This window comes from Trichomycterus rosablanca, chromosome 6 (assembly GCF_030014385.1).
Source record: "Trichomycterus rosablanca isolate fTriRos1 chromosome 6, fTriRos1.hap1, whole genome shotgun sequence".
NCBI classification, from domain to species: domain Eukaryota; kingdom Metazoa; phylum Chordata; class Actinopteri; order Siluriformes; family Trichomycteridae; genus Trichomycterus; species Trichomycterus rosablanca.
Genome location: NC_085993.1, coordinates 21,935,825 through 21,960,934, shown reverse-complemented (window position 1 = coordinate 21,960,934; position 25,110 = coordinate 21,935,825). Strand labels below are relative to the sequence as shown.

Below are 25,110 nucleotides of genomic sequence, written 5' to 3'. Positions count from 1 at the left end.
AGCTTCCCTTTCCTTTCTAATAGCTATACTTCCTTACCTAAAGCTTTTATTGCGATACAGCTTCCTTTTCTTATAGCTATACTTTCTTACCTATAGCTTTTATTGCAACACAGCTTCTTTTCCCTTCCTTATAGCTATACTTCCTTACCTATAGCTTTTATTGCAACACAGCTTCTTTTCCCTTCCTTATAGCTATACTTCCTTACCTATAGCTTTTATCGCGATACAGCTTCCCTTCCTTATAGCTATACTTCCTTACCTATAGCTTTTATCGCGATACAGCTTCCCTTCCTTATAGCTATACTTCCTTACCTATAGCTTTTATTGTGATACAGCTTCCCTTCCTTATAGCTACACTTCCTTACCTATAGCTTTTATTGCGATACAGCTTCCCTTCCTTATAGCTATACCTCCTTAGCTATAGCTTTTATTGCGATACAGCTTCCCTTCCTTATAGCTATACTTCCTTACCTATAGCTTTTATTGCGATACAGCTTCCCTTCCTTATAGCTATACCTCCTTAGCTATAGCTTTTACTGCGATACAGCTTCCCTTCCTTATAGCTATACCTCCTTAGCTATAGCTTTTATTGCGATACAGCTTCCCTTCCTTATAGCTACACTTCCTTACCTATAGCTTTTATTGCGATACAGCTTCCCTTCCTTATAGCTATACCTCCTTAGCTATAGCTTTTACTGCGATACAGCTTCCTTTTCTTATAGCTATACTTTCTTACCTATAGCTTTTATTGCAACACAGCTTCAATTCCCTTTCTAATAGCAATACTTCCTTACCTATAGTTTTTTTTGCGATACAGCTTCCCTTCCTTATAGCTATACTTCCTTACCTATAGCTTTTATTGCGATACAGCTTCCCTTTCTTATAGCTATACTTCCTTACCTATAGCTTTTTTTGTGATACAGCTTCCCTTCCTTATAGCTATACTTCCTTACCTATAGCTTTTACTGCGATACAGCTTTCCTTCCTTATAGCTTTACCTCCTTACCTATAGCTTTTATTGCGATACAGCTTCCCTTTCTTATAGCTATACTTCCTTACCTATAGCTTTTATTGCAACACAGCTTCTTTTCCCTTCCTTATAGCTATACTTCCTTACCTATAGCTTTTATTGCGATACAGCTTCCCTTCCCTTCCTTATAGCTATACCTCCCTACCTATAGCTTTAATTTCAACACAGCTTCCCTTTTCTTTCTAATAGCTATACTTCCTTACCTAAAGCTTTTATTGCGATACAGCTTCCTTTTCTTATAGCTATACTTTCTTACCTATAGCTTTTATTGCAACACAGCTTCTTTTCCCTTCCTTATAGCTATACTTCCTTACCTATAGCTTTTATTGCGATACAGCTTCCCTTCCTTATAGCTATACTTCCTTACCTATAGCTTTTATTGCGATACAGCTTCCCTTCCCTTCTTTATAGCTATACTTCCTTACCTATAGCTTTTATTGCAACACAGCTTCCCTTCCCTTTCTAATAGCTATACTTCCTTATCTATAACTTTTATTGCAACACAGCTTCCCTTCCCTTTCTAATAGCTATACTTCCTTACCTATAGCTTTTATTGTGATTGCGATACAGCTTCCCTTCCCTTTCTTATAGCTATACTTCCTTACCTATGACTTTTAACGTGATACAGCTTCTCTTCCCTATAGCTATACTTTCCTACCTATAGCTTTTACTGTGATACAGCTTTTCTTCCCTAATATCATTGCTCTATTCTATGTCTTGCCACAATTCCGATCTAAAAAATCCATAGAATTTGCCGTAGACTTCACTTCTTCTTCTTTTTTTGTCTTGGCAGTGCAGTGTAAATTGTGCACCCTTATAGACCCAGGTGTGTGCCTTTTCAAACTAACTTGAAGAACGGCTACTCAGGTGGCGCCAGAGCTGGGATTTTGTATACATCGTATCGAATCTAAGCTCTGCCATCCGTATGGGCTGGGAGGCTACATGAACAACGATTGGACCAGGGTTCCTCATGACTAGTGCAATTACGACCTCTGCTTGCTGATTGATAGCACCTGTGCAGAGTTGAGGAATAATGCTGATCAGGGTGTGGCTCTCCGTGTACAGAGCTGATCCGCATATGAACTCGCCTCATGCATGTGAAAAGAGGCAGTCGGTACTGCACACGTGTCGGAGGGGGCGTGTGTCAGTTGCAAAGCTCCTCAGTCAGCAGTGGAGGGTTGAATCAGTAGAGGTGAAGTGTAACACAATCAGGGTAATTGGATACGACTAGATTAGGGGAGACATTGAAGAGTGGGGGGAAAACATTGAAGAAAAAAACAAAAAATAATTTTAAAAACAAACACTTAAGTGAAGAAGTCTGAATACTTTCCGAGTCCACTGTATAATGTGTGAATAAACTGCCATCTACGGCCTTGTTTTAGCTGTGAAGGCATGCATTCATTTAATCTGTTATTATTCTTGATTATTGATTGCTTGCTAAGGCTGCTGATTTTTTGTTTTCTTTTTTATCCCCCTTTTCATGCAACCAGCCTGAAACACACCATTTTAGGTAAAGTAGCACAGCAGATGCCAGACAGCTGACATACGCTTGACAGGGTCCTGAGTTTTACTCTAACCTACCATTACACTTTGGAGTTTGCCAAACTTTCTTTAAGAATTTTTTTTCAAACAAGCCAGCCGTTAAATTGGCTGCTTTACATTCTCGGTGTAAGTAAACATAAGGTACTATTTTACTATTTAAATTAGAACTGAATTTTTTAGTCTGCAAGTCAAGTCAAGTCAGGGTTTCTTTGCGTTCTTTGTGACTTAAGATTAGTAATTGTGACACGTTACATTAAAGAAACAAAGGAATTAAGGTAACAAATAAGGGGCATTCACCACAAGCCTCTGAGCCATAGCGGTAAAACGCCATCAAAGTGTGCATATGAGACGAATCTGCATTTGTGTGGAATAACTGTCAAATCCACTATAAAGAATCCACATGTATCTGTGTTTAGCTGTATTTTCCTCACTGTTTCACTTTTAAACTTGTGTTATGGCTCGGGGTGCTGAGAAATTGTAAGAATCAGTTTTTCTGAGAAAGTCTAAAGCGCTTATTATTAAAAAAATTAATTTGGCTTAATGTACTAAAAGAACAACATAGGAACATGAAACTTCTCTTAAGTTCTCTTAAGTCTCATAATTTCCCTCCAATAATGAAATTCCTTAGATGTTGTTTTAGTACAATGTCACGTTAAGCTTTGTTCAAGTTAAACATTGTTCATACTACCGGAGACGCTGCCTGAGTCAAACAGTTTGTCTCATTGGAGGCGCTTTGAAAAGGTCAGTGTCAAACTTCAATCAGGTAAAGGCAACCTAGCAGCACGGCTACACTCCACAGATTTCAATGGCACAGCCAGCGCAAAGGCGGTTTTACCTCTTCTCATGTGAATGTGCCATGTGAAGTGTCATGACGGGTAACATTTGACAGGTCTTATATTACCAGTATAGTTACAACCTATTAGCACATAACATAAGCTGTTCTGACATTACATTATCAAATCTGTCATGACAATTACAGTATTGCTAACACAGCACTGTTAAAATACCTGACAGCAGTTATAACCATTTATAACAGCATGACAGGTTTATAACAGGCTCACATCAGTGGTATGAAGCAGGGTTTAAGTAAAGTGTTACCACAACGACCATACCTACAAGTCATCACAGACAAATTGAAGACGAGTAATAAAATTTAATGGCAAATCTGTGAGTAACATCATTTAACAGCTATGAACATGCAAACACAAACATGTTTGTACAGAAAAGCTGCCTGTCCATTAAACTTTCTGTTTGCTAGAACAATCTGATGCACTTATACACTGTTAGACCAGGGCAGAATCAGTCTATGAGTATCCAATAACAGTGCTTTATACCTTGTTTTAAATTCTAAGTCTTGAAATTAAGATTCCAAACACCAACCACTTTATTTAGACAAAACATCCTGTATACTGGGTGATGGTCTGAGCTGGATCCTGAGCTGTAATGGCAATTTACCTCAGATTAAGACGTGGTGAAAGAGTGGCACAGTCGGAACAGTAATTACTAAGACAGATCCTGTGTGCATTGTCGTTAAGCCCTTGTGATGTAATAAAAAGCAAGACATACAATATTTAAAGACTAGGCTAACATGGTGCTATAAGTACAGTGCAGAAACTAGAATGAGTTACAATCATACACAATGGAACAGTTTAGCTGTACAAGGCTATTAATGATTAGTGCAGCTTTATCAAAATTTGATATGTTTACAGAGCAATAAGAAGGATTCTCAATTGCTTTCAAAAATTCCACCCTCATTTTCATCATCTTCTAGTATGCATACCTCAAAAATGGGAAATAACTTAATGAGCAACGTTTGTACACATATTAAATCACGTTTAATAAACGTCGCTCTGAATATAAAATGTCATAATATTTGCATCAAATGAAAAAAGAACGAATGACAAAAGCACAAATTGTGTACCCTAACACAAATCTTGCTTGATTATAATAAGACATGGATGTGAGAGAAGAGAAAACTCACAACGCATAACAAATTAAGATTTTTTTTCTTTACAAAAAAAGGCAAAAAAGGAGAAAAAAAGAAAGAAAAAAAACACCTCTGCAGTTTAGCAATACAAAAAAAATACTTGACACTATTTACAGCTGAAATGATTGATCTGTTACAGAATGTGGGAAGCTAAGCATTTAAAATAATGAAAGCAAGAAGCATGATTGACAAAAACCACATAAATTCTTACATTTTAATTAAACATTTTTCCCTTTGAGTCCTTGAGACAAAATCTAGTAAGCAAAGTCCAAAACAAACGTCTTTTACGCAGTGCTCTGATTGGTTCCCTTGATTTCCACAGATGACCTGTTTTTGCGGACAGCATATTCTCCGATGAAGGACCCGTCCTCGTTGAACTGGCCATCCTCTTCACCGTAGTCCACGATGCTGTCCCCGCTGTCCCCTCTCTTCATGTCCCCGACTAACGAGTTCTGGCTGCCCTTTAGGGGTTTCTCATCGTTATCGCTGGGTGGAGAAAAAAGGGCAAAATATGAAAAGACGATCAAACAGAACTGCTGTATCTGGTTTTGTAGGAGGTTAATAGAGTTATTCAGCTGTGAAAAAGGACACTTGGCATATCACAAACTAGAACCTATGCACTTTTACCCAGGAATTTCCCAGGAAGGGGGTTAATGAGGGTTGAAATATCAATCCCATTTTAAACCAATAAGAAATAGTACAAATATACAAACTCAAATTAGAAAAAGTTGGGACAGTATGGAAAATGCAAATAAAATAAAAATGCAGTGTTCCTCCTTACATTTACTTTGACTTTTATTTGATTGCAGACAGTTTGAACCCAAGATATTTCATGTTTTATCTGCTTAATTTCAATTCATTTGTTAATATACCTCCATTCCTGCTTTTCAGGCCTGCAACACATTCCAAAAGTAGTTGGGACAGGGGCAATTTAGGACTAGTAATGAGGTGAAAAAACTAAATAAAGAAATGATTCCAAACAGGTGATTGTAATCATGCATACAGGAAAGGCTTTGATGAGCAAAGATGATCAGATGATCTCCAGTTTGTCAACAAATGAATGAGAAAATTATTGAAATGTTTAAAAACAATGTACCTCAAAGAAAGACCATGTTAACCATGTTCAGAAGTGGCATCGACTTCTCTGGGCTCAAAGTCATCTAGGATGGACCATTACACAATGGAAACAAAGAAAGATTGAAAGGGATTTGCATATTTCTCCCTCAACAGTGCACAATATCATTAAATGATTCAAGGAATCGGGAGGAATTTCAGTGTGTAAAGGCCAAGGGTGCAAGCTTAACCTGAACACCTGTAATCTTCAATCCCTCAGACGGCACTGCATCAAGAACCACCACTCAACAATAGCTGATATAATCACATGGGCAAGAGATTACTTTGGCAAACCTTTGTCAAGCTCTACAAAATGGAGTTACATGCACAAATGCCACTTAAAACTTTACTGTGCAAAAAGAAGTCTTATGTTAACCATGTTCAGAAGTGGCATCGACTTCTCTGGGCTCAAAGTCATCTAGGATGGACCATTACACAATGGAAACAAAGAAAGATTGAAAGGGATTTGCATATTTCTATTCTACAGTGCATAATATCATTAAAAGATTCAAGGAATTGGAAGGAATTTCAGTGCGTAAAGGCCAAGGGCGCAAGCTTAACCTGAACGCCTGTGATCTTCAATCCCTCAGAACCGCCACTCAACAATAGTTGATATAACCACATGGGCAAGGGATTACTTTGGCAATACGGAGTTACATGCACAAGCGTGGTGAAAAGGAATGGCAACATTGCAATGTGGTAAATGTTTTACTGTCCCAACTTTTTTTGGAATGTGTTGCAGGCCTGAAATGTAGGAATGGATGTTTAATAATAAATGAAGTTGAGCAGACAAAACATGAAACATCTCAGGTTCATAGAGTCTGCGATCAAATAAAAGTCAAAGTAAATGTAAGAAACTGCTTTTTTATTATTCACATTTTCCATGCGGTCCCAACTGAAGTGGCTGGTTTAAAATAATAACACAGTGGACCATCAGTAAAAGAAAGCTTGATGTTGAAGAAATGGCCAACCGTGAAAATTGGAGTGATTCAGAATGAAAGACGCTGTCTGGTCAAGCTCCTGCATCCCATAAAATATCTACATTCCAAACACTTAACTAGTTCTGCTCACAGTGATGATGTTCATCTTACTGTTCTACATTCACACAAACACAGTGATTTAATTAAACTGTAACATCCTCACTTGCCATGCTCAGTTTGGCCTAGCAGGTAAAGGATGCACAGTTGGACGGGAAGTCTAGCTCTCTTTAAGATACACTTCAAAGCATTCACTGCATCCCATTAAACATTATTTGCTGGACAGTGCTTTAAAATCCACATGTACTCTGGCTTTTTTTACCAGCACTCTCTCTAGCAGTTTTAAAGTTTTGTTTGTTGAACTCAAGTCAGTGAATCTTCAGTTTTGTCCTTCGGTGGCGTGGTTGCTTTTTGGTTGTTTTGCTGCTATTGGTTTCATTGTCCATTGTCTGGTTCCTGTGATACATTTTTGGGTTGTAGCTCACTGGTGGATTGAGTAGCTGGCAGAATTACACCCATGTGGCCTTTTGTTCCCTTTCAAGTACCTGCATTTTCTGTGTTGTCTTGCTATCTCTCTCTTAGAATGTAGTGCAGTAATGTGCTTACCTGTCTGTCCTGTCTAAATCGGGCCAGTTAATTGTTTAGGGTTTGGTTTTGTTTCATCGATTTCTCAAGTTTTATTAGTTTGTTCATTTAGTAATTATAGTTTTAATTTCTTATATCTGCGTGTTTATTTACGCCCAGTATTGTTGTACCTTGGTTAAGTCTGCAATTGGGTTCATTCTCCAATATAGCAGGTGTGGGGTTACAACCAAAGCACAAGGACTGTGATGTGGTAAAGTATTGGGCTATCAACTGAATGGTTGAGAGTTCAAATTCAGTCTCTGCCATGCAGCCACTGTTGGGCCCTTGAGCAAGGCCCTTAATCCTCTCTGCTCCAGGGGCGTCATACAATGGCTGACCCTGTGCTTTGACTGTAGTCCATCTCTTTCTCTACATACTTTTTAGCCTGCTTTCACCCCGTTCTTCAATGGTCAGGACCCCTTACAGGACCACCACAGAGTAGGTATTATTTAGGTGGTGGATCATTCTCAGCACTGCAGTGACACTGACATGGTGGTGGTGTGTTAGTGTGTTGTGCTGGTATGAGTGGATAAGACACAGCAATGCTGATGGAGTTTTTGAACACCTCACTGTCACTGCTGGACTGAGAATAGTCCACCAACCAAAAATATCCAGCCAACAGCGCCCCGTGGGCAGTGTCCAGTGACCACTGATGAAGGTCTAGAAGATGACCAACTCAAACAGCAGCAATACGTAGATGAACGATCGTCCCTGACTTTACATCTACAAGGTGGACCAACTAGGTAGGAGTGTCTAATAGAGTGGACAGTGAGTGGACAGTGAGTGGCTGCTCCACTCATACCAGCACAATACACACTAACACATCCCACCATGGCATTGTCACTGCAGTGCTGAGAATGATCCACCATCTAAATAATACCTACTCTCTTGTGGTCCTGTAGGGGTGCTGACCATTAAAGAACAGGGTGAAAGCAGGCTAAAAAGGTATGTAGAGAAATAGATGGACTACAGTCAGTAATTGTAGAACTACAAAGTGCTCCTATATGGTAAGTGGAGCTGATACAATGGACAGTGTGCAGAAATTAGGAGGTGGTTTTGATCGGTGTATGTATGACAGGATGACGGCCGGACGTTGGTTAAAAGAAGGTGAAATTTGCATCACTAGCTGTGTGTAATGACAAAAGCAAATTTCAAATGAATTTTTTACAAACCAGCAGTTACTTTTCTGTACAAAAGGTACTTTTTCAAGCACCAGCTAATCACCAGCTAAAGGTCCAGTGATAGCTCAGTGGTTAAGGTACTGGACTAGTAAACGGAAGGTTGCCGGTTCAAGCCCCGCCACCACCAAGTTGCCACTGTTGGGTCCCTGGCAAGGCCCTTAACCCTCAATTGCTCATTGTGTAAATCGCTTTGGATAAAAGCGTCTGCTAAATGCTGAAAATGTAAAATGTAAATGTAATCAAGATTCAATCAAGATTATTATCAGTTTTATACTTCGCTCGGCTGGATGTCTTACTGATTTCATTTTAAAGTGAAGAAGATAGTGTATGATTTAGGGATGGTTGCATATTTAGGCTGCCGATGATGTACAACCAGTATAAAAACTGCCTATTTATTTATTGGTAACAGAGGCCTGCAGGTGTGTGAGAGGTTACAGCAACACCTGCCTATGACACTGTGGGAAGCCCCATTTAGCTTGATTTATGAAGAGGGAAAATTAGGACCAGAAATAATGCGCCAGGCGATCACAGTATGATGAACTAGGTAAACTATTTGTCATGCATGCATCTGCATTTCTCCATAGCCTAGTTACTTTATATCTGCTTTTAAGCATGCATTAGCATTGTGTATTTATTCAATGAGTGTCAGTTTTAACCCAAAATAAACACATAAACATAGTGAAGTAAAAAGGAAGTTTTAATAGAAGCAGATTATAGCTGTACCTCAAACTGTGTCTGTCTATGCCTAAACAATTACTGCCACCTTTGGTTAATATGGGTAAACAATTGTAATGGAAATATGTTAACACTTTATTTGACTTACACTTTATGGCCAAAAGTATGTATACACCCATCCAAATGATTAAATTCGAGTATTTTAGCTAGGCTCATTATTAACAGCCTTACAAAATACACCGATCAGCCATAACATTAAAACCACCTCGTTTCTACACACATTGTCCATTTTATCAGCTCCACTTACCCTATAGAAGCACTTTGTAGTTCTACAATTACTGACTGTAGTCCATCTGTTTCTCTGCATGCTTTGTTAGCCCCCTTTTATGCTTTTCTTCAATGGTCAGGACTCTCCCAGGACCACCACAGAGCAGGTATTATTTGGGTGGTGGATCATTCTCAGCACTGCAGTGACACTGACATGGTGGTTGTGTGTTAGTGTGTGTTGTGCTGGTATGAGTGGATAAGACACAGCAATGCAGATGGACTTTTTAAACACCTCACTGTCACTGCTGGACTGAGAATAGTCCACCAACCAAAAATATCCAGCCAACAGTGTCCTGTAGGCAGCGTCCTGTGACCACTGATGAAGGTCTAGAAGATGACCAACTCAAACAGTAGCAATAGATGAGCGATTGTGTCTGACTTTACATCTACAAGGGGAACCAACTAGGTAGAATTGTCCAATTGAGTGGACAGTGATTGGAAACAGTATTTAAAAACTCCAGCAGCGCTGCTGTGTCTGATCCACTACCAGCACTATGTCATTGTCACCGCAATGTATGTAGAGAAACAGATGGACTACCGTCAGTAATTGTAGAACTATAAAGTGCTTCTATATGGTAAGTGGAGCTGATAAAATGAACAGTGAGTGTAGAAACAAGGAGGTGGTTTTAATGTTATGGCCGATCGGTGTAAATGATAGGCACTCAGATGGCACGGCAGTCTAATACACTAGCTCTCAAGTTTAAATCTCAGCGGCACTATCAACCTGGTCACGTGTCTAACAGGCACAATTGGCCTTGTCTGAGAGATACACCTAGACCCAAGGTTATCAGGCATACTGTATTAAATAAATGATATAGCCGCTCGGATGGCACTGTGGTCTAATAACTAGCTCTTAAGGTCGAATCACAGCTGTGCTGCTGACTGGTCAGACATCTAGCAGACACAATTGGCCTTGTCTGGAAGGTCTCTGCTCATTTCTGCTGCAATGAAATAAAATGTGACCTTTACTGTGTAGTTGTATAATTCACATCCGTGGGGGTATAAGGCTGTCTGTGAAAATCCACCACTACCAGGTGTAAAGAAGCAGCCAGCAACCGCAGGCATTTTTAAGAGATGGTACATGCTAGTTTTCGTCTCTCAACCAGTGCAGGTTTAGAAGTGGCAAGACTATACTGCTGAGACTCCCCATCCAAGAAATAATTAAATAATCATTCAAGATATAATGTAGATATATGTCTCCAACTTTTTGGGAAGGTTTACGAAGATGTGGTTTGTGGCACTGAGGTGGCACAGTGGTAAAACATGCTAGCACACCAGAGCTGACATCTCTAACTCTTTGGTTCAAAACTCAGCTCTAGGCTGGGCAGCTACATGAACAACGATTGGCTTGTTGTTTAAAAGGGGGGGGGTTTCTTGTAACTGATGCAATTACAACCTCTGCTGGCTGATTAATGGCGCCTACACACAGACAAGGGATAATGTGGATCAGGGTGTGGCTCTCCATACACAAAGCTGATCCACATATGAACTTGCCTCGTGCAGGTAAAAAGATGCAGTTTGCTACTGCACACGTGTCAGAGGGGGAGTGTGTTAGTCATGGCTCTCTTCAGTCAGACTAGAGGTCAACATTAGTAGACAGGAAGCATAATGCAATTGGGTAATTGGACATGACTATTTGGGTGGAAGGAATATTGGGGGAAAATGCAAAAAAAAAATAAAAAAAATAAAGACAAGACATGGTTTGACAATTAGTTGCCTCAACCTAATTAACCAATCAGACCTTCTTGTCAACAGCAGTGCATAACTTTACAAATGCTCCTTTGACTAAATGACAGATTCCCATAGATACGTAAAAAGCTCTACCAGAAAAGTGAAAGCTTTTACAGTTACGCCCATGAAATGGTTTTGGAATGGGAAGAACTACTAGCTAATGGGCACTTACCAGTAATTTTCAGCAGTGCTATTAGCCAAACAAGCGTCTACCCAAACGAGATTGGCTATGTGGGAGGGGTGGCTGGATGGCCCTGTGATAGACACCCTATCTAAGGTTTTCCTGCCTTGTGAATGGTGCTTCCCAGTGGAAACTGACCCACCGCATCACTGACCAGGATAAAGTGGTTGATAAAATAAACAAACTAGTGGTCAAGTGTCAATCTACTTTTGGTCATATAAGACAAGAATGTCATAAATGTCACACTGGAATATATGAGTAGATCAGAAGGTTTTTGGTGTTGTTTCATTTTACTAACTCTTTATCTTGGTCAGGGTCACGACAGGTCTCACCAATTCATCGCAGAACCTCAGCCAGCCCCCACAATTCTTCCCCCGGACATAGCCAATTACACAGTCGAGTCACATTATTATGACCGATTCCTACTTTTGACTGTGGCAGCGCGTAGCTCATGAAGGAAGTCACGTTTCATGAGCTGGCTTGGTGGGTATATAGGTGTGTGATAGGCTGTCTGCACATATATCCCTTGTTGATGTACCATGGGTAAAATTGTCTTTCCTGGGGCGGATAGGATCCAGAAGGACAATGAGACATGTCACATGGCTAGAAGTGTCCGACATTGGTTGGAAGAGCATGACCAAGACTTCCAAAGTACTACTCTGGCCCCCTTCTTCCCCAGACTTGAACTCGATTGAGCATCTGTGGGACCACCTCGATTGACATGTTCGCTCTATGGATCCTCCCCCACGCACCCTCCAGCAGCTGTGGGATGCACTGCAGTCAGCATGGCTCCAGATAACTGTACCAACCTACCAGACCCTTACTGAGTCACTCCCAGTCCGTCTAGCTGCTGTCCGTGCTCTGGATTTTAGCTAGTGGTCATAATAATGTGACTCGAATGTGTATGTCTATATGTAGACAGGGATCAAACCCTGGATCCTAGGTGTAGTGGGTTAGTGTAATTTACCACTATGCCACCTGAGCGTCTATGATATTACAATAATTCATTCATTTATTTATTCAAGCTTTATCCATGTAGGGTTGAGCTGGGTTCGTTTTTTACTGGGCACGATGCAATAACACACCACGGACAGGATGCCATAAATATCTGGCTCTTATTAAAGTCACTCAGGTCTTTATGTCTGTTAATACACCGATCAGCCATAACATTAAAACTGTTATGGACTGTAGTCCATCTGTTTCTCTGCATGCTTTGTTAGCCCCCTTTCATGTTGTTCTTCAATGGTTAGGACTCTCCCAGGACCACCACAGAGCAGATATTATTTAGGTGGTGGATCATTCTGCAGTGACACTGACATGGTGGTGGTGTGTTAGTGTGTGTTGTGCTGGTACGAGTGGATAAAACACAGCAGTGCTGCTGGAGTTTTTAAACACCTCACTGTCCCTGCTGGACTGAGAATAGTCCACCAACCAAAAATATATCCAGCCAACAGTGCCCCGTGGGCAGCGTCCTGTGACCACTGATGAAGTTCTAGAAGACGACCAACTCAAGCAGCAGCAATAGATAAGCGATCGTCTCTGACTTTACATCTACAAGATGGACCAACTAGGTAGGAGTGTCTAACAGAGTGGACAGTGAGTGGACACGGTATTTAAAAACTCCAGCAGCGCTGCTGTGTCTGATCCACTCATACCAGCACAACACACACTAACACACCTCCACCATGTAATTGACACTGCAGTGCTGAGAATGATCCACCACCCAAATAATACCTGCTCTGTGGTGGTCCAGACCATTGAAGAACAGGGTGAAAGCAAGCTAAAAAAGTATGCATAGAAATAGTAATTGTAGAACTACAAAGTGCTCCTATATGGTAAGTGGAGCTGATAAAATGGACAGTGAGTGTAGAAACAAGGAGGTGGTTTTAATGTTATGGTTAATCGGTGTATCTGCTGCATTTAACACATGGACTACAAGTAACTACCATCAGCCAACATTTAATATGTCCCTGACCATGACCTGCCCAATTGTCAGAAAATTCTTATGCACATTTGGGGGTGGTTCAGGTTTCAGTGTATACTATATAATGTGGAACTATGTAAAATGTAATTCAGTTCATGTAAAGGCAAAATGTTGGGCTACTTGAATGAAGCCTTTGAACATTTATATTTGCATGTCACCCGCTGCATCATCGTGCCACCCCCTCATCCTCATCCACACTCATATACCTGTTCCATGTGTTAGATAAAAGAGCTTTGAGTGTTAGATGTGTGTTAGATCTACACTCATGGTGAGCTCTCAGGCAGACTGTTATGAATTGGATCTCTGAAAGATTAATGAAACGAACACAGATATAGCTGCCCTGGAGATAAGTGCCTTTCAATTAAATCAGATTGTACCCCACATCATCTCCTGCTGAGTACTGGGCACACTCCACTTCATTTCGTTCCAAAAAACAAACTCGGTTCAATTTAACAGTGATGCAATTACTTCCAATTCCTATCAGAACACTTCAGCCACCCACCAAGGACTGTGAAATAGGAGCAACGCTGATGCGTGAGCAATGAAGCCCAGTTTTCTATTTTGGTTTACATTTCATGGATTGCTGTTTGTCAGTTTGAAATGTTTAAATCCGAACTAGAGAAGACATTGCACTAAAAATAAAGTAAAAAAGTATTTATTTGTTTAACTGCATTATCTCTTTGTTTTACCCTTTTTCTACAATTTAGTGATTGTGGATTGATCACTACAATTTCTTTGCTGCTGTTAGGGCTGGCACCGATCCGGTACTCGGTATTGGTATCGGTCCGATATTGGCCCAAATCGGATATCGGAAGGAAAAAAAACGTGTTATCTGATACTGTTGCTTAATGTAAATAACACTTAATGTAAAAAAGGCCATTGTTTGTGTGTAAAGCAAATAACACACGAAGCTACGTTCCAACAGAGTGTTGTAAAATAATTCAAATGTTCAAACACTCGAGTGGGGATTCACGAGAACGCTACTTTAATGTCGCAAACATACACAACAACATGGCACAGCTGGAGACTATCATTTTCTAGTCTCTTCCCTACACACTCGCTCCCTATACCCTAGCATTTCTTAAAAGGCCAGACAATATATATGTAATTCACATTACATGACAAGTGTCGTTTATTGCCACTCACGCTTGATGACATCATTAACATGTGCCACTGATCTACAACTCATCCGCAACAGCCATTCAGAAATTAAAACACACTGATCTACTTAAACTTTTAGCATTTTTAAATCATCATAAAAAAATCATCTACTACTGCCACATCTAAAAACGCTGTTAAAACACAATAAAAATTGCTTTATAAATGATAAATCGGACTTGAATAAATTGGAGATCTCTCACATCCTCAATGATTAATCCATAAGTGTTATGAAATGAAACAAACTACACCGTGTCCCGTTTTCCTCTTCAAAATCCAGCAGGTTTTTTTAAATAAACGCGCTTTGGTTTTTAATAATCTAAAAACGTGACAGAACTTTAACGAAAAAACTCAACTCTGCGTCAATTCTAATTGGTCCATCGCGTTTGATGGACATTCACATCTTCCAGTTGTGGAGTCTGAACATTGTTATTTAGATAGCTAGTTTAACCATGGTGCATTGAGACATGTACTATTACTGCTTAGTTGTTTGAGAGGAGAAATGACGGTATCAGATTGGTATCGGTATCGGCAGATACTCAATTTGAAGTATCGGTATCAGACATAAAAAAGTGGTATCGAGCCAGCCCTAGTCCAAGTAGAGCCGTAGACTAGCACATAACCAAACAACCAACCCCAACAATGTGCCGCATATGGTGAGCCTGCTTAGCTCTATGTGTTTTTATCCAGAGAAATGATATAATGCTTTAAGACAATGTTCCTTGAAAAAACGCTGCACAAATAAATTAGACTTGACCCTCTGGACCCACCACAATCATCTAAATAAAGCAGTTTCAATCAATCAGTAAGCTACATTGATATTCAGTATGCTACAGTGATAATCACTTTATTATAAATGTCAATTATTACAAACTATAAATGTTTTCACTATGTATGTATTTCAATTTTCAGTGTATATAAGCTCATACACATGTTGTTTACACCAGATAAAAAACTCCATACAGTAAAAGCATACAGTTTTATGGAGTGCGTAATTAGGACTTAGCCCACCTGTATTCACAGAAGGTGTCATCATTTATTCCCTGAGACTCCAAGTCAGGATGGAGGTCCTCTTTTTCTTTCACTGTGGGAAGGAGGATACAATTGCTTCTTTTAATTTCATTAACACAGTAAGCTATTAAAGTAAATGAACCAATAAATTAAAACGCAAATGCTTTTATATGGATAGATAGATCCATCCTGTATTGTCATTAATGCTGCAATGACAAAGAGGACTGCTGGTAATATGATTGCATCAATATTTAAAATAATAAAAGCAGATATTTCTGCTAATGAAATGTCTCATTATTTAGCTCTTTTTGCAGTTAGTGGTTAGAACAGAGATTTAAAGGCTTTGTATAGTGTATAGGTTTGTATAGTGTTCCAATTGCATGTCTTCATTTGCATCCTTTAAACAGAATGTGACACTTATAATATAAAGACCTCGGTTCATTTTGCACATCGATGCAGACGCCCAATTATACAAGAAAAAGCTGTTGTTCAGTGGTTTTGACAAATACTTCTATATTAACTTTATTATATTATATATACTATATACACCGATCAGCCATAACATTAAAACCACCTCCTTGTTTCTACACCCACCGTCCATTTTATCAGCTCCACTTAGTTCTACAATTACTGACTGTAGTCCCTCTGTTTCTCTGCATGCTTTGTTAGCCCCCTTTCATGCTGCTCTTCAATGGCCAGAACTCTCCCAGGACCACCACAGAGTAGGTATTATTTAGGTGGTGGGTCATTCTCAGCTTCTCAGCACTGCAGTGACACTGACATGGTGGTGGTGTGTTAGTGTGTGTTGTGCAGCGCTGCTGGAGTTTTTAAACACCTCACTGTCACTGCTGGATTGAGAATAGTCCACCAACCAAAAATATCTAGGTAACAGCGCACCGTCAGCAGCGTTCTGTGACCACTGATGAAGGTCTAGAAGATGACCAACTCAAACAGCAGCAATAGATGTGCGATCGTCTCTGACTTTACAACTACAAGGTGGACCAACTACGTAGGAGAGTCTAATAGAGTGGAAAGTATTTAAAAACTTCAGCAGCGCTGCTGTGTCTGATCCACTCATACCAGCACAACACACACTAACACACCACCACCATGTCATTGTCCCTGCAGTGCTGAGAATGATCCACCACCTAAATAATACCTCCTATGTGGTGGTCCCGACCATTAAACAAAGGGTGAAAGCAGGCAAAAAAGTATGCAGAGAAATAGATGGACTACAGTCAGTAATTGTAGAACTACAAAGTGCTCCTATATGGTAAGTGGAGCTTATAAAACAGACAGTGTAGAAACAAGGAGGTGATTGTAATGTTATGGCTGATCAGTATATATATATACAGTGTATCACAAAAGTGAGTACACCCCTCACATTTCTGCAGATATTTAAGTATATCTTTTCATGGGACAACACTGACAAAATGACACTTTGACACAATGAAAAGTAGTCTGTGTGCAGCTTATATAACAGTGTAAATTTATTCTTCCCTCAAAATAACTCAATATACAGCCATTAATGTCTAAACCACCGGCAACAAAAGTGAGTACACCCCTTAGTGAAAGTTCCTGAAGTGTCAATATTTTGTGTGGCCACCATTATTTCCCAGAACTGCCTTAACTCTCCTGGGCATGGAGTTTACCAGAGCTTCACAGGTTGCCACTGGAATGCTTTTCCACTCCTCCATGACGACATCACGGAGCTGGCGGATATTCGAGACTTTGCGCTCCTCCACCTTCCACTTGAGGATGCCCCAAAGATGTTCTATTGGGTTTAGGTCTGGAGACATGCTTGGCCAGTCCATCACCTTTACCCTCAGCCTCTTCAATAAAGCAGTGGTCGTCTTAGAGGTGTGTTTGGGGTCATTATCATGCTGGAACACTGCCCTGCGACCCAGTTTCCGGAGGGAGGGGATCATGCTCTGCTTCAGTATTTCACAGTACATATTGGAGTTCATGTGTCCCTCAATGAAATGTAACTCCCCAACACCTGCTGCACTCATGCAGCCCCAGACCATGGCATTCCCACCACCATGCTTGACTGTAGGCATGACACACTTATCTTTGTACTCCTCACCTGATTGCCGCCACACATGCTTGAGACCATCTGAACCAAACAAATTAATCTTGGTCTCATCAGACCATAGGACATGGTTCCAGTAATCCATGTCCTTTGTTGACATGTCTTCAGCAAACTGTTTGCGAGCTTTCTTGTGTAGAGACTTCAGAAGAGGCTTCCTTCTGGGGTGACAGCCATGCAGACCAATTTGATGTAGTGTGCGGCGTATGGTCTGAGCACTGACAGGCTGACCCCCCACCTTTTCAATCTCTGCAGCAATGCTGACAGCACTCCTGCGCCTATCTTTCAAAGACAGCAGTTGGATGTGACGCTGAGCACGTGCACTCAGCTTCTTTGGACTGAGTGGACCCTGCTCTTTTAAAATGCTGGATGATCTTGGCCACTGTGCTGCAGCTCAGTTTCAGGGTGTTGGCAATCTTCTTGTAGCGCAACAATTCGTCTTTTAAGATCCTCAGAGAGTTCTTTGCCATGAGGTGCCATGTTGGAACTTTCAGTGACCAGTATGAGAGAGTGTGAGAGCTGTACTACTAAATTGAACACACCTGCTCCCTATGCACACCTGAGACCTAGTAACACTAACAAATCACATGACATTTTGGAGGGAAAATGACAAGCAGTGCTCAATTTGGACATTTAGGGGTGTAGTCTCTTAGGGGTGTACTCACTTTTGTTGCCGGTGGTTTAGACATTAATGGCTGTATATTGAGTTATTTTGAGGGAAGAATACATTTACACTGTTATATAAGCTGCACACAGACTACTTTTCATTGTGTCAAAGTGTCATTTTGTCAGTGTTGTCCCATGAAAAGATATACTTAAATATCTGCAGAAATGTGAGGGGTGTACTCACTTTTGTGATACACTGTATATGTATATATACGTATATATATATATATATATATATATATATATATATATATAAATATATATGTATATATATATATTATACTATATCAACTTTTGCAGTCTGTTTTGCATTTCTTTATTTTCTAGTTAATGTTTTTTTATTAGTATTTTACTATTCCAGTTATACTTTATACTTAGTGTACCACATAAATAACTGGATGAGCCAAAATTAAATAAGGTCAAAACAGAGATTGTCGTGTTTGGCATCATAGAGAAGAGGATTTGTGTCAGTGAACATCTCAGTTCCTGGTCTCTTAAACCCAAAGACCAAGTCCGAAATATTGGCGTTCTAATAGATTTAGATCTCACCTTCACTAGCCATATCAAAACCATCACCAAAACAGTCTTTCATCATCTTAAAAAGATATCCAGAATCAAGAGTCTGGTGTCCCAACAAGATCTAGAGAAGCTCATCCATGCTTTTATTTCCAGTAGGGTGGAGTACTGTAATGGTCTTTAACTGGACATCCCAAAAAGACCATTAAACAGTTACAGCTCATTCAGAACACTGCTGCTGAGTTTAAACCAAGACGAAGAGAACAGAGCACATCACTCCAGTTCTAAAATCTCTACACTGGCTTCCGGTTAGTTACAGAATAAAGTTTAAATTTTGCACTCTATTATTACTGCTCTTTACCTCGATAAGCTATTTTTATGTTTTATTATCTTTATTTTAAAATCCTTTTATGTTTTATCAAATCTATGAAAGGTGCTATACAAATAAACTTGCCTTGCCTTACTTTTTTTTAAATTTCTTTTCCCCTCCCTTTGTTTATCCACCTATTCCCTCTTTTTTTTCTTTTCCATTCTATTTTTCTCTATATTCATTTTTTTTTCACTTTACCTCTATTATTCCCTTGCTTTTCCCTTTCTTTTCATCCTATTTCTCTCCCTATAACACCACAGAATATGATTCCATCATGAATCTAAAGTGCCCATGAGGTAAATGGCCCTTGATGCCAAATGAACACACTGGTTGATGGTGCATATGGTACCGGTACTTACCGGAATACTTTCCTCCTTTGTTCCTGTTCACGAAGCAGGCAACGAGTATGATGAGTGTGAGCAGGGTCACGGCGCACATTAGTCCAATGAACCAACCCTGATTCGAGATGCCGCTGTGTATGCTCGCCAAACCTGAAAAAAACAAGCATTTGTTGACAAAATTTGGCTTAACCTTTGCCCGTGATTGACTGTTTACATCGACTAAGATTTTCTGACACCCGATGAGTGATGCTCAGACTAACAGAATGGAAATGAACCTGAATTAATATTAACCAGCCAACCTGCTTGTATAATTAATCAACACAAGGTGCTGGGACAGCATAATTCCATCTCATTGAGCTGGCAGCAGAACACAGTTGCAGGAGAACATTGACAGGCAGGGATTTACAAATGAGAAGTTAGTGCAAGGTAATGGGGATGGGACCAGACAGAGAGTTAACAGAGTCCTGTCCTCAAATAAAACGTACAAAAATGTTTGATGTTGTACATTTTGAACCATCTTCCATTCATAACATGAAATGGGACATTTTTACAGGAGCCAACACAAATTTACACTTTATAGCCAAAGGTATGTGGACACCCCTCTTAACTGTTGAGTTCACCTATCTTGCTGAGTATATAAATCTTATTTTTATGTGTTCGGCAAAGGTTTGGGAAAGGTTATTGCTTATTCCAGCATGACTGCACCAGTGTGCACAAAACAGTGTCCATGTTTTGACAGGTTTGGGTACAAAGGCCTCACTGATTTAAAATTCTCCAAACTGAGTTTCTCCACTCCTGAGTTATTTTGGCATGTTTATTTATGTTTCCTTTGATGAGGTATAATGACTCAGTTGGCACAGTTTGGATAAAAGCAGCTCAATATGATGATGAAGGAGGTGAAGTATTTGCTTCCATATTTTATTCTGAGTATGGTGTTCTTGTAATCATATGCAAAACATTATGAGTATTATAAATTATTACCAAAAAGCTTTATATTTACATTTACATTTTCGGCATTTAGCAGACGCTCTTATCCAAAGCAACAGAAGTGCTTCCACAGTACAATCTGCTGAAACCCTGTTAGAACATTATTATTTTTTTTTATGAATAAGAGCATTAGTAAGTACATGTTAGTTCTCAGCTGAAGTGCTTAGAAAAGAGGTGTTTTTTTGTATTTTATTTTATGCATTTTGCCCTTTTCTCCCAAACTGTAGCGCGTCCAATTTTTACCCAATTGTGTTATGCTTCCTCTCTACTGGTGCTGACCCCCATCTACATTGAACAGAGTGAACTGACACATGCCCCCTCCAATACGTGTGCAGCAGCCGACTGCATCTTTTCATCTGCACGAGGCAAGTTCATATGCGGATCAGCGTTGTGTATGGAGATCCACACCCTGATCAGCATTATTCCTCAACTCTGTGCAGACACCATCAATCAGTCAGCAGACGTCGTAATTGCATCAGTTATGAGGTCCCTATCTGGCTCCCTCCCTGTATGAACAACAAACCAGTCGTTGTTCATATAGCCACCCAGCCCAGCCAAATGACAGAGTTTCGAAACATCGAGTTCTGGTGGGCTAGCGTGTTTTACCGCTGCGCCACCTGAGGACAACTGTTAGATGAAACTCTCACTGCCTTCAAAAGACGATTAAAAACCCACCTCTTGGGCCACCTGAGGCCCACCAAGAGGTGGGTTTTTAATCGTCTTTTGAAAGCAGTGAGAGTTTCATCTAACAGTTGTCCTGATTTTTCAAATGCTTATGTGCTGTATTTTACACATGGATCTCAAAGGTAAAGTGTACGAAGTGAGTCTTATTTCTCAAGTCCTAGAGTACAAAGTGAGTATTATTTGTGCCTGCTGTTTCCACGACATCCTGCAATTCTTTTAAGTGACTTACGTGGCTTTTCACATACTTATATGATCATTACACTAAGAGAACATTGTGTGGTGCACCTGTCTTATGGTTCAATTCAATGTATTTGTGAATCCATTAAATTTGCGGATTATTAAACCTATCATACTGACAGGTAAGTTTAAAGTGTTTGTTATTGCTTTGTGGCTATTTGCACTCCAAGGGTGTGTTCGAAAACCTAGTAAGCTGCCTTGCTGTCTTACTGCCTACATAGGCAGCTGCCTATGTAGAGCGAATTCTAATAAGCCATCGACTTATAAGTCAGGTTATTCAAACGCACTTGGACAGCGATTACAGCGTTTACATCAGTTTTTGCTAACTAAGCTAACACAGTTAGCCTTATGCCATTCAAACTAATGAGGTGGCACAATGCACTAGCATGTCTCCCTGCGTGTACCGAAAATGGTTAAATTGTCACTGACAAGCCCGGATTTAAAAATGACACTTGTTCACCTTTATACAAATGAAAACTCAACGATAATTTATTTATGTTGAAAATAACCCATTGCTCCGCATTCGTCCACCACATTTTTTTGTGAGAAAAGTTGTGCCTCACTGAATGCTCCGCTAAGGCAGCATCGGATGCTCCCTCGTTATTCAGTCAAAATACCGTTCAGATTTAAGGTAGCTTACTAGACAGCCTTCTTCTTGGCATAGGATGATGTAAAATGCTGTCTATGTAGAGAACTCACTAGGTTTTCGAACACACCCCTAGTGTTTGATATTTTTGTCCCTGAGAATTCCAGGACGCTCATGTACTTTGTAAGCTTTATACGTACAATCCTATACAAAACAAATATTATGGCCAATTTTATTATTTTTTGTATAAAGTTAAATTCAGCAGATTAAAAGTAATAACTGTGCAGGAGTTTGTGTTAGTACAGGCTATATTTAATTAAGTTTACTTTAAAAATAAAGGAAATATGATCAGACGTATTTACACATACAAGACTATTAATCCATAGTTCATATTTATAACTATAAAGTGTGTGCTTTTTCTATTTAGGTTTATTAAATAACAAAACAGGAGCTCTTCTAGCTGTATAACTAAATCCAGCTGATATGTGCAGTGATGGATAATAATCAACACAATTAGCAAAAGAACAGAAACAGAAAGAAAAGTTATTAAAATTGCAGCAGAAAAAAGAGGTTTGTGTTTAGTAAAAGATAAACAAATAGTAAAATAAATAGGAAAGCAGGAGCCTTTTTGTTATAATAAATATTATCTGCCTTTTATCATGTCATGTCTCAAACATTTCGAGCACTGCAATATGAACTGGAACAAAAGCAAATGCTTTTATAACATTATTGCTAAAATGACATTATCATATTGAAGCAAATGTTTAAGTCCTGTCTCTAAACCATGTTTCTTCTTTGTGCTGTTAACCTGCAGATAATTTTAGCCTTCTGGTGCTAAATGGTTAATTAATGATTTGGCTTTATGAGGTAAAAGCCTGATTGGTAGGACATTGGTCATCAGATAAAGAGTCAAGACAAACTAGGAAACATATTACACAAAAAAGAAGCTTGACTCTGAAGTGGCTAAAACCTTTACATTCAAAATATATATATATTTAATGGTAGCCAAAGGATGCCTTCAACAAACAATGTCTGCTACTAACTGTTATAGGTGCTTTGGGTAAAATTTAGATTTCTCTCACTCTCTTTCTTGCTTATCCAATTGGAGTCGCGGTGTGGGGGAGGGGGTGCTGGAGCCTATCCCAGTTTTCAATGGGTGCAAGGCACACAGTAACACTCTGGATGGGGTGCCAGTCCATTGCATGGCAGACACACACACCTATAAGGCAATTTAGTGTTTCCAATTACCCTGACTGCATGTTTTTGGACTACAGGAGGAAACCGGAGCTCCCAGACAAAAACCCACACAGACACAGGGAGAACATGCAAACTGCACAGAAGACCCGGACCGCCCCACCTGGGGGTCGAACCCAGGACTTTCTTGCTGTGAGGCGACAGTGCTACCCACTTAGCCACCGTGCCGCCCAAAATTTTGATTTTAGTAGTAAAAACAAATAAATTAAATACTGCAGTAAGGGACTGCTGCTATGTAGTCCCCACCACCATAGTATCATAGGATGCCAGATATTTAGCAAGTCAGTCAGCCAAGTTTATATTTGTAAGTGGAAGATATTTGGCGGTAAAACTAAAAGCCTCTTGGGGACAAGTCAGTCCAGATCTGTGTTTTTCCATATTGACCATTGCAAGACAGTATGGACGACCATCAAGTGAAAATCACTTGGTCAGTCGTTTAATTCAAGTGGTAGTAAAACAGCCAACCCAATTTTATCCCAACAAATGGCCAGCAATGTCACCTAACATCAAGAAGGTCCTGGGTTGGCCGCTCAGGTGATGCAAGTGGTAAAAACACACGCTGGAACCAGAGCTAGATCTCGAATACATCGTATCGAGTCTCAGCTCTGCTTGCTAAGGCTGAGCGACCACATGAACAATGATTGGCCTGTTGTTTAGATGGGTGAGACTAAGCCGGATGGGGTCTCTCTCTCATGACTGGTGCAATTACGACCTCTGCTGGCTGTTTGATGGTGCCTGCACAGAGATGAGAAAAGAGTGCTCTCAGGGTGTGTCTCTCCGTATACAAAGCTGAGCTGCACTGCACTCGTCAAAGTGTAGGTGATAAGATGCATACGGCATGCTGCCCACGTGTCGGAGGGGGCGTGGGTTAGCTTCGTTCTCCTCAATCAGAGCAGGGATCGGCATTGGTGGAGAGGAAGCATGACGCAATCGGGTGATTGGACATGATAAAAAGGGGAGAAAAAAGGAAGAAAATGCATAAAGGAAAAAAAAAAGAAGGTCCTAGGTTCAATTCCCAGATGGAGCAATCCGAGTCCTTTCTGTGTGGAGTTTGCATGTTCTTCCAGTGTCTGTATAGATTTCTCCCTGGGTGCTCTGCTTTCCCCTCACAGTCCAAAGACATGCAGTCAGATTAATTGAAGATACTAAAGTAACCCCTGGATATAAGTGAGTGTGTGTATGAGTGTTTGCCCTGTTATAGACTAGTGACCTGTTCTGGGTGTTTTTCAGCCTTTCACACAGTGAATCGGACCCATTGGGACCCTGAATAGGATAAAGCGGTGGTAAAACAGACACACAATGAAGGTCATGTTTTACATTAATAAAGCATGAACCTATATAATTAGGTTACGCCTGTGACTGTGTAAGGAAACAGGAGCTGCCGGATGAAAGGCATACAGACACTGGGAGAACATGCAAACTCCACACAGAAAGGACCCAGACTGGGGAATCACTTTATTGCTGTGATGTGAGCCACCATGCCACCACAAACTTGTTTCAAATGACCAATTTCATATTTTATTGGAAGACCTGGAGCACCATCATTCCCCAAAAAAAACCTTCTGTATTCATGTCTTGCATAGATGCATTCCAGAACCAAGCTGTTCTGTAGGTGTCCCTATTTCTTATTAGCTAAATGGAATGATATCGTTTCAGCTTTCTGCTATTTTGTTCATCCTCTGAGTGTTAAGCAATGGCCAGGTTATGTTTCAGGAGTGAAAAACTACTTTCAGTTCTGCAATACTATAAGGATCAATATTTCATAAAATGAAAAATCTCTGCGCAACCTGATAGCTCAGCACTGGTTTTTATGGAAGTTTATTCCTCCTCTGTCCTACAATGCACAGATCACGGTTTAA

The 25,110-nt window shown here is 40.0% G+C and overlaps 1 protein-coding gene across 1 annotated transcript in view; it reads right to left on the bottom strand.

Annotated features, from left to right (window-relative positions):
* Positions 1 to 4,695: 4,695 nt before the first annotated feature.
* Positions 4,696 to 25,110, bottom strand: part of chl1b (cell adhesion molecule L1-like b) — a 191,748-nt gene continuing 171,333 nt past the window's right edge. Inside the window, exons 24-26 of the mRNA XM_062997549.1 lie at positions 19,522 to 19,653; positions 15,522 to 15,594; positions 4,696 to 5,045 (exon numbers count right to left, since the gene is read on the bottom strand). Of these exons, the coding sequence (XP_062853619.1) occupies positions 4,844 to 5,045; positions 15,522 to 15,594; positions 19,522 to 19,653 (407 nt within the window). The 3' untranslated portion in view covers positions 4,696 to 4,843. The remainder of the gene's footprint in view (positions 5,046 to 15,521; positions 15,595 to 19,521; positions 19,654 to 25,110) is intronic.